At 27.5% G+C, this 12,385-nt stretch overlaps 1 protein-coding gene across 6 annotated transcripts; it reads right to left on the bottom strand.

The window, feature by feature from the left end:
- Positions 1 to 4,738: 4,738 nt before the first annotated feature.
- LOC111026372 (zinc finger protein 271-like) lies at positions 4,739 to 12,165 on the bottom strand. 6 transcript variants are annotated; one of them, XM_022304445.1, is made up of 5 exons: positions 11,911 to 12,165; positions 11,623 to 11,672; positions 10,552 to 10,668; positions 6,482 to 6,611; positions 4,739 to 6,405 (listed from the first exon to the last, which is right to left on the bottom strand). In XM_022304445.1, the coding sequence occupies exon 5, from the start codon at positions 6,365 to 6,367 to the stop codon at positions 5,084 to 5,086; it is 1,284 nt and encodes a 427-aa protein (XP_022160137.1). In that variant the 5' UTR covers positions 6,368 to 6,405; positions 6,482 to 6,611; positions 10,552 to 10,668; positions 11,623 to 11,672; positions 11,911 to 12,165; the 3' UTR covers positions 4,739 to 5,083. The 6 variants fall into 6 exon arrangements, with proteins under 6 accessions (XP_022160137.1, XP_022160138.1, XP_022160136.1 ...); XM_022304446.1 differs by having other exon boundaries at positions 11,592 to 11,672; XM_022304444.1 differs by lacking the exon at positions 11,623 to 11,672.
- Between the last annotated feature and the right edge of the window lie 220 nt (positions 12,166 to 12,385).

Genomic DNA, 12,385 nt, shown 5'->3' on the forward strand with positions numbered 1-12,385 from the left:
ATACATTTTCAATTTGATACATTTTGGAAAAATTTGAACTTTAAATGCTTATAAAACAAAATTGTACCTATGTATTTTTAATATTTTTCATTTGATACTATAGTAATATATCAGGAGCCTTGTATTAAATGTTCAATTTTTTGGACCCAACAAATAAAATTTTTCTGACATTTTAACATTCATTGAAAAAAACTAAGTAAATTTAAAATGTCCATAAACAAATCAAACTGAGTCAAAATATTTTTTAAATTTTATCAAGTAGGTATATGAATTAATAAAATAAACATATGGTCTAAATTTCAAGTACCTACAGTGTTTCGTTTTTGAATTACAACAAAATTAAAAAATCGCTACATGAGAAATAGAGAATCCATGTTGTAAAATTTCAACTTCAAACACTCATCAAAATTTATTATGAATTCTGGTAGACATTTTTTTTTTTTTTTGATAAAGGTATAAAACTTATATGGAATCTTTTATTATATTTTTAAGTAGATTTTAAGAAATTAAAATTTCTATAGCTAAAGATTGAAAATTTGAATGATTAATAGTTCATACTTCAACCCAAAAATCTAAAATATATATAAGCTAAGTTATTTTTGTAGACTTTTTAAGTTCAAATTTGGAAGAAATTAGATATTAAACAACTAATGACAACTTTAGTTATTTTGTTATAATTTTAGAATGTCCTTTTTGGGTAATTGAAAGTAATTTTTAAAATATATCAAATGATATACCTATAATATCTTAATCCTTTACAATCTTCAAATGTTTAGTTAGATATAGGAATTTATCCAAAAATTATATTTTAACAGTGTTTTAAAATATACAATAAACCTTATCTTTTAGTTACTCCAAAAATTTCTGTATTTAAGTAGTGATTTGAGTACAATTTAAATGTAGAAATTAAAATAACCTAAGCTGTAATCATCATTTAATCAAAAGTTCAGTTGTTATACTTAAATTTATATATTTTAGATTCTGAGCAGGGCGATGAATGTTTGATTTTACAATGATATGTGTTTTTTTAATTTTCTTTTGTTACTGTCATAGTGTTTTAGGGAATCTAGTTGGTGCATTCGAAAGATAAAAATTTAAAATTCCCAATAGTTTCAAGAGCGTCAGGAAAAACAAACAAAATATTAAGGAAAAACGGGAACTTGTAATCAAGGACGGTTTTTGACAAAATAGTTTTTGGTTTTTGGTGTAACTCTAAAAAAAGATGTCTTAGATACATGAAATGTTCACGGAATGTTTATATTCGGGTTTTCTATACATAATTAATTTTTTTTAATATTTTGAGTGGTTTTAAATTATTAGGTATATGAAATTTTAATTATTACTTGTTTTTTTAAATTAACGTCGATAAAAAATGTTATAGCTCGGTTAAAAAACTTAAAAATATAATACAAGATTTCCCATAAGTTGCTGTTCAAGGAAATTAAAAAAAAACGAGTGTAAGTCAATAACAATTTTTTGTGAGTGTCTGAATTTCAAATTTTGACAATATTCGTAAAAATCACGAGAATTAGCAAATAATTTTGAGGTAGAAATTCATAAAAACTTTTCTTTTTATATAAATTAAATTTTATTGGTCGAGTCAAAAACCATGAACATTTAATACAAGACTCTTGATATATTGTTACAAATACTTACGATAGCAGTTAAATAATATTAAAAATTCATAGTCACGTTTTTCTTTTACAATCATTTAAAATACATATTTTGGAAATTGAAAAATGATTTACCAGTTAAAAATGTATTAAATGTTCAACTGTTACAGCTTAGGATTGAAAGTTTGAAACACGATTCTACGTAAGTAGTTTATTCTGTAGCATTGTGCAAACGGACCTTCCTCTGCTGTCGGTTCTATCCAAAAAAAAGTATTTATTTTGTGACTAAAAAATCTAAAAATAAACATAAGCACAGCTTTTTTATAGTTATTTTAAGTTTAAATTTAAGTTCAGGCGAAATTACATATTTACATAAATAACAAAAATTGTAGTCATTTTTTAATTATTATATCATTGAATTCAAATTTTAATACCTTCCATTACAGCAATTGTGGCCAAATTTTATTTAAATATTATTATTATTATTTTTGATTATTAAATACATTGGTATCGACATCTAGGCCATTAGTGAAAGAATTTTGTGTTAGATTAGGTGTTATTTACTATTATTATATATTTATATGATGTACTTACAGTTAAATTAATAAACTTCAATTTTAAAGTATCTACTCACTTAGATAAGTAAGTTGAGACAATTATTAAATGTTTAGGTAGTTGTTCTAATATTTTATTGGTAGATATTAATATGAATATTTATATATTTTTCTGAATAAAAATGTTTAGTATTATTAAAGAGTATTATTTTTATTTTGAGCACATTTAATAAATTATGAATATTGGTTAAAATACAAAACTATTATAATTTTAAAATATTTATGTATTTAGTTATAAATAGTATCCTTATTATATTTTCATTAGGTACCTAGGTGCTTGTACTAGTTATACGGAATTTTGTTATTATTGCCTATACAAAGAGTAGATGCACATATTCCAATTCTGATGTTGTTGTAATTATTTAATAAAAGTAAAAATATTTTTCAATTAAAAAAAAAACATCTTCATCTTTTGTAATTAATTATTAATTTGTTATTTATCTATATATTAATATATTGTATCCAAATATAACGGTATACTGTAACTATACCTACTATTAGTATCAGTGGCAGATACCGGTTTGAATTTTGTAGGCGAAGCTCTTAAAAAAATTACTTCTAAGACATACATACAATATATATTATAATGTTCTAATTTATGTGTTTCTAAAAATATTAAAGAAATGGTTATGAAAGGAATGTTATTAATTGTATTATGGTTGGATTATGAATCATTTATGTTAATTAGGTACATTTAATAACTAATAATTATACAATAATACATTATTATTATTTTATTTTAAAATAACTTTTGAATGGATATTTGCTATTTGGCTTATTAATAACTAATTCATAATAATTGATCCATGTGCAGAATACAAAATACCTATTAAATAAGCAATGATCAACAAAATGCATTTCTAAAATGACAGGGCATAATTTGCCATAGGATTAGGTATTTCTTTTTTTTATTTCAACCCGATTATTATTTTAGTTGATTTATATTATTACTTACCTATGTAAGGCTAAGGTTAATACAATTAATTGCTATACTAATCAGCTCTATGGTTTCTGAAATGAACAAAATTGTTGTTAAATTAAATTTATGGTTTATGACCTAATATTTCTTCATGGGTAATTTGGAATTTATATTTAAATATGCTTTATATTCAAGCTAAAAACAAACTTTTATTTCCAGCAGAACCAAATATTATGTATTTTATATTAAAAGAATACCAAAGAAGGATTAAATAGGAACAAATAGTTGAATGCTATACAAATTAAATCAAATAAAAAAAAGTACAAGAAAAAATATTTTTCAATACTTTGTAAGAAGGGTGTCGACATTGCTTCATAAAATTGTATTAGTAAAAATAATCAAAATATTTAAAATAAATGTGTAGGTACTTTTATCAATTAAATTTAAAAGTATGCATTTTTTTTGATTTAATATGTTACAAACTCAAAAGTATTTATTAATATTATATGGAAATATAAAATTGTAAATAATGAAGAAAAATTAATACTAGTGTAGTAGTTTTTATTAATAATTTTATAAAAGTATGGATGTTCAAGTGTAATATGCCAAATGTAAATTTTAACATTGTTCATCAATATTTTTAAAAGGTTTGATTAATTATTCCATCAATATTTATAACTTTGTTAATAATACATTATAAAATGATGATACAATAATACTAGTATATTTCCATAATTCTTAATAATAAATTGATGGCTAAGAGGCAGAAAGTAGTGCACTACATTTTACAGGTCACCAGATTTTAAATTAATTTTAAACAAAAAATGTTGTAGATTTTTGTTTTTCGGTGTTAAAGCTGATTTATTAGTAAAATATTCTGTGATTACAAAAATTATTACTTTGTCTTAATATTTTTTTTCAAAATAATTTTATGTCTTTTCTAAATTTAAATGTGATTTGTTCATCGGTGGAAATCGGGTGGCTTAAGGTGCTAAGTCCTCCAAAAGTCCAATACCTGTTGTGAAAAGGCAAGCCCCCTACGGTTAAGTTCTTTTGAAAAATAATAGCACCCCCCCCCCCTCCCAAAATATTTTCAATGGACTTCTGACTATAGACTTGCAATTATTAAACTATTTTAATATTATTTTTTCATTTAAGATTTTAGGCAAATAAAACCCTGTTCTTGAATGTTTTTTCATAACTAATTAAAAAATATGAATATATATCATACATAATCATAATAATAATTTGTATTCAATATAATTTATAATAATAAATAAATATACAGATGAATTATAATTGATTAGAATAACCTTCCAAATATATTAATTTCTTATAAATAGTTTAACAAAACCAATATTATCAAAAACAGTAAAACGTAATAAGTCCAAAATTTAATATTGTTTTTGATAAAAGTAACAAGTTCAGACTTGATTTATATAATGTAATATAATATATAATATATTTTAGATAACGATAACTGATAAGATATGTATCATAGGTCTCATTAATTTATAAATTGTTATGTGTGCACTAAAAACATAACAAAAGTATCAATAAAACATGATTTAGTTACGATATTGACTATGTTAATTTTTTGTCGAATGAAAAGACAACCCAAATTAACCCAAGGGACTTAAAAAATGATTTTGAGAAAAATTGGATACATAACTTTTGGTCTCTTAGCCATCTTTTATTAAAACGTATTTATTATTAATACCTAGTATACTAGTACATATACTACCATAACAGCTCTTAAGCTTTCAATATAATAAATAGTTAAATTATTAAATTTTTAAAAACTACAACATTAAATAGTCAAATCTATTAATATCTTGGAATCACCCTATCACTCCTCTTGTACCCACCAGTTATGTGGTACTATCCAACAAATATAAATATAGAATTATAACATTGTAAGAATAAATTTATCATAATCATGCGTCGGGCAGGGTCGTGACATCTTTTGACATGTTTGGCTGCTCCAGTTGTGTGTGCTTTATTCGCCGGTGTTTCTTCAGAGTACCGCTATCACTGAACGACTTTTCACAACCGTCGCACAAGTAAGGTTTCTCACCCGTGTGCGTCCGCTTGTGCTTCGTTAGACCACTGCTATCAGCAAATGATTTATCACACACATCGCATAAATAAGGTTTCTCACCCGTATGTATCCGGCGGTGCTTCGTCAGATTGCCGTTAATAGCGAACGACTTGTCGCATACGTCACATAAATAGGGTTTTTCACCCGTGTGCGTCCTCCGATGTTTTGTCAGGCTACCACTATCAGCAAACGATTTGTCGCACACTTCACAAGGGTATGGTTTTTCGCCGGTGTGCGTCCTGCGGTGCTTAGTCAAACTGGCGCTAACAGCGAACGACTGATCGCAAATGTCACAGGGGTACGGTCTTTCGCCAGTATGCGTCCGCCGGTGCTTCGTAAGATTGCTGCTTTGAGCGAACGACATTTCACACTCGTCACAGGGGTATGGTTTTTCGCCCGTGTGGGTCCGGCGGTGCTTTGTAAGAAAATCGTTATCCGTGAATGACTTAAAGCACACATCGCACGGGAACGGTTTATCAGTTATGTGTGTACGTCGGTGTTTTGTCAGATGACTGCTTTGAGAATAGGACTTGTCACAAACATCACAAGAGTACGGCTTCTCGCCGGTGTGCGACCGCCGGTGCTTCGTCAGGCTGCTACTATCAGCGTATGACTTTTCACACATGTTGCAAGGGTATGGTCTTTCACCCGTGTGCCACCGCCAGTGTTTCGTCAGCCCATCACTATCAGCAAACGATTTGTCACACACGCCACACGGGTAAGGTTTCTCACCTGTGTGAGTTCGCCGGTGTCTGGTTAGATGACTGTTATCGGCGAACGCCTTGTCACACATGTCACACGGGAATGGTTTATCGCCCATGTGTGACCGCCGGTGCTTGTTCAGATGGCTGATTTGAGCAAAAGACATGTCGCAAAATTCACAAGTGTGCGGTTTTTCGACCAAATGGTTCCGTCGGTGCTTCATCAGCTGACTGTTGTCAGCAAACGACTTGTCGCAAATATCACATGGGTATGGTTCCACGACTGTGTGTGTTCGTCGATGCTTAGTCAAATGGCCACTTTGAGTGAATGACATGTTGCAAATGTTGCATGCGAACGGTTCATCGCCGTCAAGCGTCTCCGAGCTACCCGGAAGATCGATTGTTTTGGTGTCATTCATGCTGCCCTCAAAGGACGTCACACGTATTTTCTCGGCTTCTGCAAAATAATACACCAATAAAAGTTTAACAGTACTTTACTTTGCTAATCATGTTTGTATTATGTAAATATATACCAGATCGTATTTATTTTTCGTACAATAATGTGGTAACAAAATACTGTAGGCACTTATTACGCGTGTGAGAAGACAGTAATTTGGAGTTTGTTGATTCATCAGGGTTTCACAGCCAGTATTTTTCATATTTCTGTTAAAAGTCATAAAGAATTAATAAGACTTATATTATATCTATGGAGCTGTTGAGTATGGTATTACAATTGTAGGGTTCGTTATGTTTGTATAGCTTTTGTATGAAGAAAGGAACTGGTCTATAACAGAACACTGTAATTGTTTAAATGGATTGTAGTTCGATTTTGATACACCTTAAATACAAATACACTAAGATGGTATCAACTATATTAGATTTAATTATTTGGATACTGTGCATTCGTACTTTTGTAAGTCGATGTCAAAACTAAATATACAGTAAACAACTAAAAGTAGTGAGTGGTCGAACAATGACTGAGTCACATTCGTTTTTTATTGCTTTTATAAACCAGTGTACTATAGAACTATAAATTATTCTATGACCACTGACCAGCACACATAAATCTGATGAAAATGGATAGGGCATAGGCGATCAAGTGATTCCAATTGAGGCCAAATAAGTATACCTATATTATTGAATATCGACTATCAATGTATAATCTATATTATAAAAGTGTCATACAAAAATGTAAGCAAACAGCCTCCAGTTCAGTACCGCAAAAACACATTAGCCTTAGCCACAATTACAAATTCCCTTTTGGTGTTTATAAGATATTGTACTCCAATACGTCAGTGCAACAGTACAATTAATACTAGTTAGTAATACATCAACAATGTCATATTATTAGTATAAATTAAAATTAAGTTCGTTGAATTCGTTTTAGTATTTATAGTACATATTTGGTAGTGTGTAACATTTTTATGCGCATTCTTCATTGAAGCATAATATTTGACGACAATCGGTAAAATAATTTTGGACTATTGAATTCTAAATAACGGAGAGAGAATAAGAGGGATAGATCCTTTCATGTCCTCTTTTTCAATATTTATAATAACTTATACATAGGTATCAAACAGTAACTATAAATTATATTATTAATTAACAAATAGTGGTATGTATATAACAGGTATTATGAGCCAAAATTTACAAGGTGAAAATTCGAATAAATACAAGAAAAGATTGGAAAGCATTTTTTGTTAAATGATTTTAAAGAAGAAAAAATTTTTTTTTAACAATATCTTCTCAAGATTGTAGAATATATTATATGAAGTGAAAATTTTGGAAATAGCACAAAATAAAAGTTAGGAACATTTTTATATAATTAATATTGTTAAACTTATTTTTGATTAAAAATGTATAGAAATAGTATCATTTACAATTTTAAACTTAAAGACAGAGTGAACAAAGAAATAGATAAACTTGTGAGTAAGTCTTAAAACAAAGTTGAGTAAATGCCAAATGGGCTAGTCGCATAGTGAATCATACTAAAAAATAATGCTAGTATTTGAATAGATAAGTGTTGATTATAAAGTAACAATTAATATAAGTATACTATTATTTTTATTTACCATAAGATAAAAAAATAATTATGTTTATGAAGCTTATGAAACTCAGTATAATCATTTACCAAATGTTGAGGATTTGTTTGTAAGTACATGCAGTTTTCTGTGCTAGATTTTTCAGGAGCACATCAACAACTAGAGTCATCATAACATTCTAAAGATTATTTGATAATGAAATAAACATTATAAGTTTTGTTTAGATACAATGTTACAGTAGCAAGTGTATCAACTATTTTTAAATGCAATACAAATCAGATATTGTTAAGATAAGAAAATTTATTTTGTTACTTCAATGGGTGAAAAAATGTAAAAAAAGTAGGTGTCAAAATTTAACAGATGGAAAGACAACAATCATTAAATATTTATGGAATAAATAGTGAGTTAATGGTCCTGTAAACATGATGTAGTGGTCCATGATTTGTCAGTTAAATTGTATTGGACCATTAAACTAATTAATTTTTCTTTCAACCCACCATAAATTAGTTAAATGTATGTATTAATCTAGATGAATGTACATTTTTTTGAAAAGGAAGAAAATTATTTAGGACTGACGTTACAACAGAAAAATAATTTTAACATTAACACTAAAAAATATATGTTAACAGCATACTAGAAACACATTACAAAACAATTACTATATACTATAATCAATATTAAATACTACAAATTGTTATTATCATATTGATATGATGGTATCTGTACACAATAAAAGAAATTAAGAGCCTAAAGGCAGTTGGAGAAGTTAGAACACCAAATAACTTAACAAAATTACAAGCTAATTAAAGGTTATAAATATATTCCTAATAGGTATCAGTTAAATTACATATTGTGTTTTTTACATTTCCCAATAAATTATAAAGAAAGATTTTTGGTTTCATTGGAGTAAGAGGTACCAGGTAGTCTGAGAAAAAAATAAAATGCTTATTGATAAAAATTCAATATGTAGAGATTTATGATCTAAAAAATAATATAACTGTGTGTATAAAATACACATCTCATGTATTTTTTAATCAGAATAAAAAGTTTAAAAGTCTATTTTTTGTTACTTTTCAATGTAAAGGCAATTTATTTAGTTTTTTTAAAGCATTTTAGGGTTTTTAGGGTACTTACCACTAAAATCTGTGTTTTTAATTTAATTTTAAGGTTTTACTTAAAAAGGTAATTTGGTACAGTGCTATCAAGGTTTATATCTAATTAAATATTATTAATTGTATATTTTCAAATGAATCTATACTAAGTAAAAACCAATAAAGAAAATTAAATAAGATTCTTCTTTCTAAGAATTCTTTATCCGGATTTAAAGTATACATAGAAAACTTGAAATTGCGCAGTCCAACAAAATTTTTTTTTAAATTAAATAAAAATATTTTTAGATTCAAAACTTATTAGAAATAAAAAAACTAAATGCATTTTAAAAAGCGATTTTTTTGAATTTTTGGGTTTTTAAAGAACATGTCAATTCTTTTAATTATTAGGGCATGGGAGAAATTTTGGCTCAAATGGTTATTGGGGAAGAAAAATCAGTTTCATTTGCATAGCTTGCAGATCAAAAATATTTTCAGTTGCAAAGAAAAGCATGAGCTATAATATTTAAAGTTAAAAAGTACCATAAACATATATATGGAAATAGATTCAGCTTATGTTCAGTCATAAGGTCATAAGATGCTCAAGCTTCTAGAGAAAAATTTAGTTGACAAAAATAACAGTGGTATTAGCAGCATCAAAGCTTCAGGGATGGGAAATGTTGTTGTATACTTATATATATTATACATTTATGAATAATTAGTATAAGTTAGGGAGCAAATGGTAGATGTTGATTTGTTAAGTAGATTATCATTGACTAAAGACATAAAAACGGATTATATTAGCAGGTCAAGTACAGCTCAATTGATTTAAATACTTCAGATGTAGTAGAGCTATTATAAAAAGATAAAACATTATTTTGAGTAGGTGTATAATTATGTATTAAAACAATGATCTAAAAAAATTAGAGGATGAAGTCGCTTATTATTTTAAGCTAAACAATAAACTGGGTACTCCAGATAATCCTTTAATTTTTTTTATGAATGAATTATAATAATAAGAGGTATTAAAATATAGAATTTGAAAAATGTTACACAAGGATTATGAAAAATAAAAATAAAAATGGCAGCAAGAAGTATATTTTGGTGAAAAAGTAAAGCAATAAACACGTTCAGGGAAACCTCGCTTTTTTATTATTTATGTATCTACCTCAGAAATCACCTTTTTATTATTGCTATAGCAATAGCATTATGTTTGGAATAATACTATTGTATGATATTATTACGCGCTAAATGTATGAATATAAATAATGGGTCAGTCTTATCTCCAGACTCATCTAATACCATTACAAATAGTACTGCATGAGCAGCAATGCCTGATTTTGTTGGTTTTGTAAATTACTGCTATAGCAGTAATAAAACATTACATCAGAATTGGAAAATTTGAAATTACTGCTCTAGCAGTAACTGACCGCGAACTTATTAAGTAAAAATAGGTATAATAAGTAATCATACCTATACTCCGTTCCAAAAGAGAATATACCAGTTCTGCACACTGTTTCCCCTTCCATCGGTCATTACCTATGCTGTTATGTGGGAGATGTGCACTGCTGGACGGAAACCGGTCACCACCTGGTATAAAAATAATAACAATTTTTGCATAAGTAAAAAGAAAATCAAGCCATAAGGCATAAAGTATTTTTTTAAATATAAATCATCTTAAAAGGACGCCACACCCACACGTCTTATCTCCATCTTTCAAAAGTACAACATACCAAATGTATGTTAAGCAGAACAAATTTTGTGTAGTTAACTTTTATATTAAAGTGAATGCATCCTATCATACAATTTAACCTGAGGCAATAATCAGTAAAGTTAAAAAAACGAAATTGGTTTTGTTTTACAGAAATTTACATAAGACATCAATAAGTGTGACATCCACTTGAGCATTATCTCAAATAAAAATAAAAATTTGATACCTATCATAAGTGGTGTAATGTTATTTACTGCAAGTAGACATTTGACATCCATGTACAAATGACAGCTAATTTTTTTTCATTTCATACTTGTTTTAATATAAAGATTTTATTACATACTGAATTCAGACATTAGAATTTACTATTTATTACTAGTTAGTAAAATACTAGTAAGATAAGAATAATAATAAAAATAAGACATTTATGTTACAATATAAACTGTACATTTAACTATACAAAAATACTATTGGCATACAATAATCTGTACTGTAAAACTATTTGTCGTACCACCAACGAAATCGTAGACTTATTATGTCCCATTGTTACTAATGATTTTTATCAATAACAGTAGTCTGTCATGTAGACTAAACAAATTATGGAGCTATATGTACATTTTAGTCAAAATTGAGTTGGAATACAGCATTTTTTGAACACATTTCTTCCATCGTGGTTCTGTTGTAGATATTTAAATATTTTTTTAATCTTGTCCCAAAGTGTTACAAAATATATTCTAACATTTTTATTGTAATCATTATTGCAATTTCTCTTTAAAGCTACTAGTATTAAATTTTAATGTACTTATTAAGAATTAATTGTGATTCACGCTCACTGTAACGGTGGCTGTACAATTCTTCTGTCTTGGCTGTGTTGCTGCGGAAACTGTAAAATACAGTTGGATACAATATTAAACTCTACTGTCGCTACTGTAACTGTGTGTTACTGCTCTACTGTAACTCTACCTTTAATATTAAAATTAGTATGAAATTTAAAATTGTAAGTTATAATTGTGCCAAAGGTCCACTTAAAGACTGCAGTGAATACTATCAGGTGTCAAATGCCCTAGTTTCATCTCAAATAGTTTTTAACAAAAATAAATAAATATTTGTTAGTAATATACCTGAATGGTTGGAACAGAGTAGTACATAAGAACCATTTAAGGTATCCAAGAGACACAAAAAAAAGAAAATCATAGAAATGTGAGCATAGTGGTACGTCGTTCAGAACAAATTAAAAAAATTCCTTTAATATTTGGTTATGATGATTAAAATGTATTGATCATTAAATGTAATTAATTATTTATTAAACGTCATTTATTGTTCTGTAACATCACGTTTTGTTTTTTGAAAATGTTAAAACATTTTAAAAAGAAGATAATGTAGTGATTATATTAATGATAGTGTATTATCAGTATCACTACATCGTGATCAGTCGTGAATCGTGCTATTATTGATAGCCACGATTATATATATATATATTATACTATCTATAATCGTGTTGATAGCTAATACCTTTATGTATAACCTGGAGGTAAATAAGTGATAACTGGTAGTATAAACGGTCATAAGATACTAAGTTTCCACACTTCTTCAAAA

Source organism: Myzus persicae, unplaced genomic scaffold (assembly GCF_001856785.1).
Source record: "Myzus persicae strain clone G006 unplaced genomic scaffold, MPER_G0061.0, whole genome shotgun sequence".
Taxonomy (NCBI): Eukaryota; Metazoa; Arthropoda; class Insecta; order Hemiptera; family Aphididae; genus Myzus; species Myzus persicae.

Bases quoted from the DNA above. Each gene is read 5' to 3' on its own strand.
- LOC111026372 (XM_022304444.1), bottom strand. From the start codon at position 6,367: ATGAATGACACCAAAACAATCGATCTTCCGGGTAGCTCGGAGACGCTT.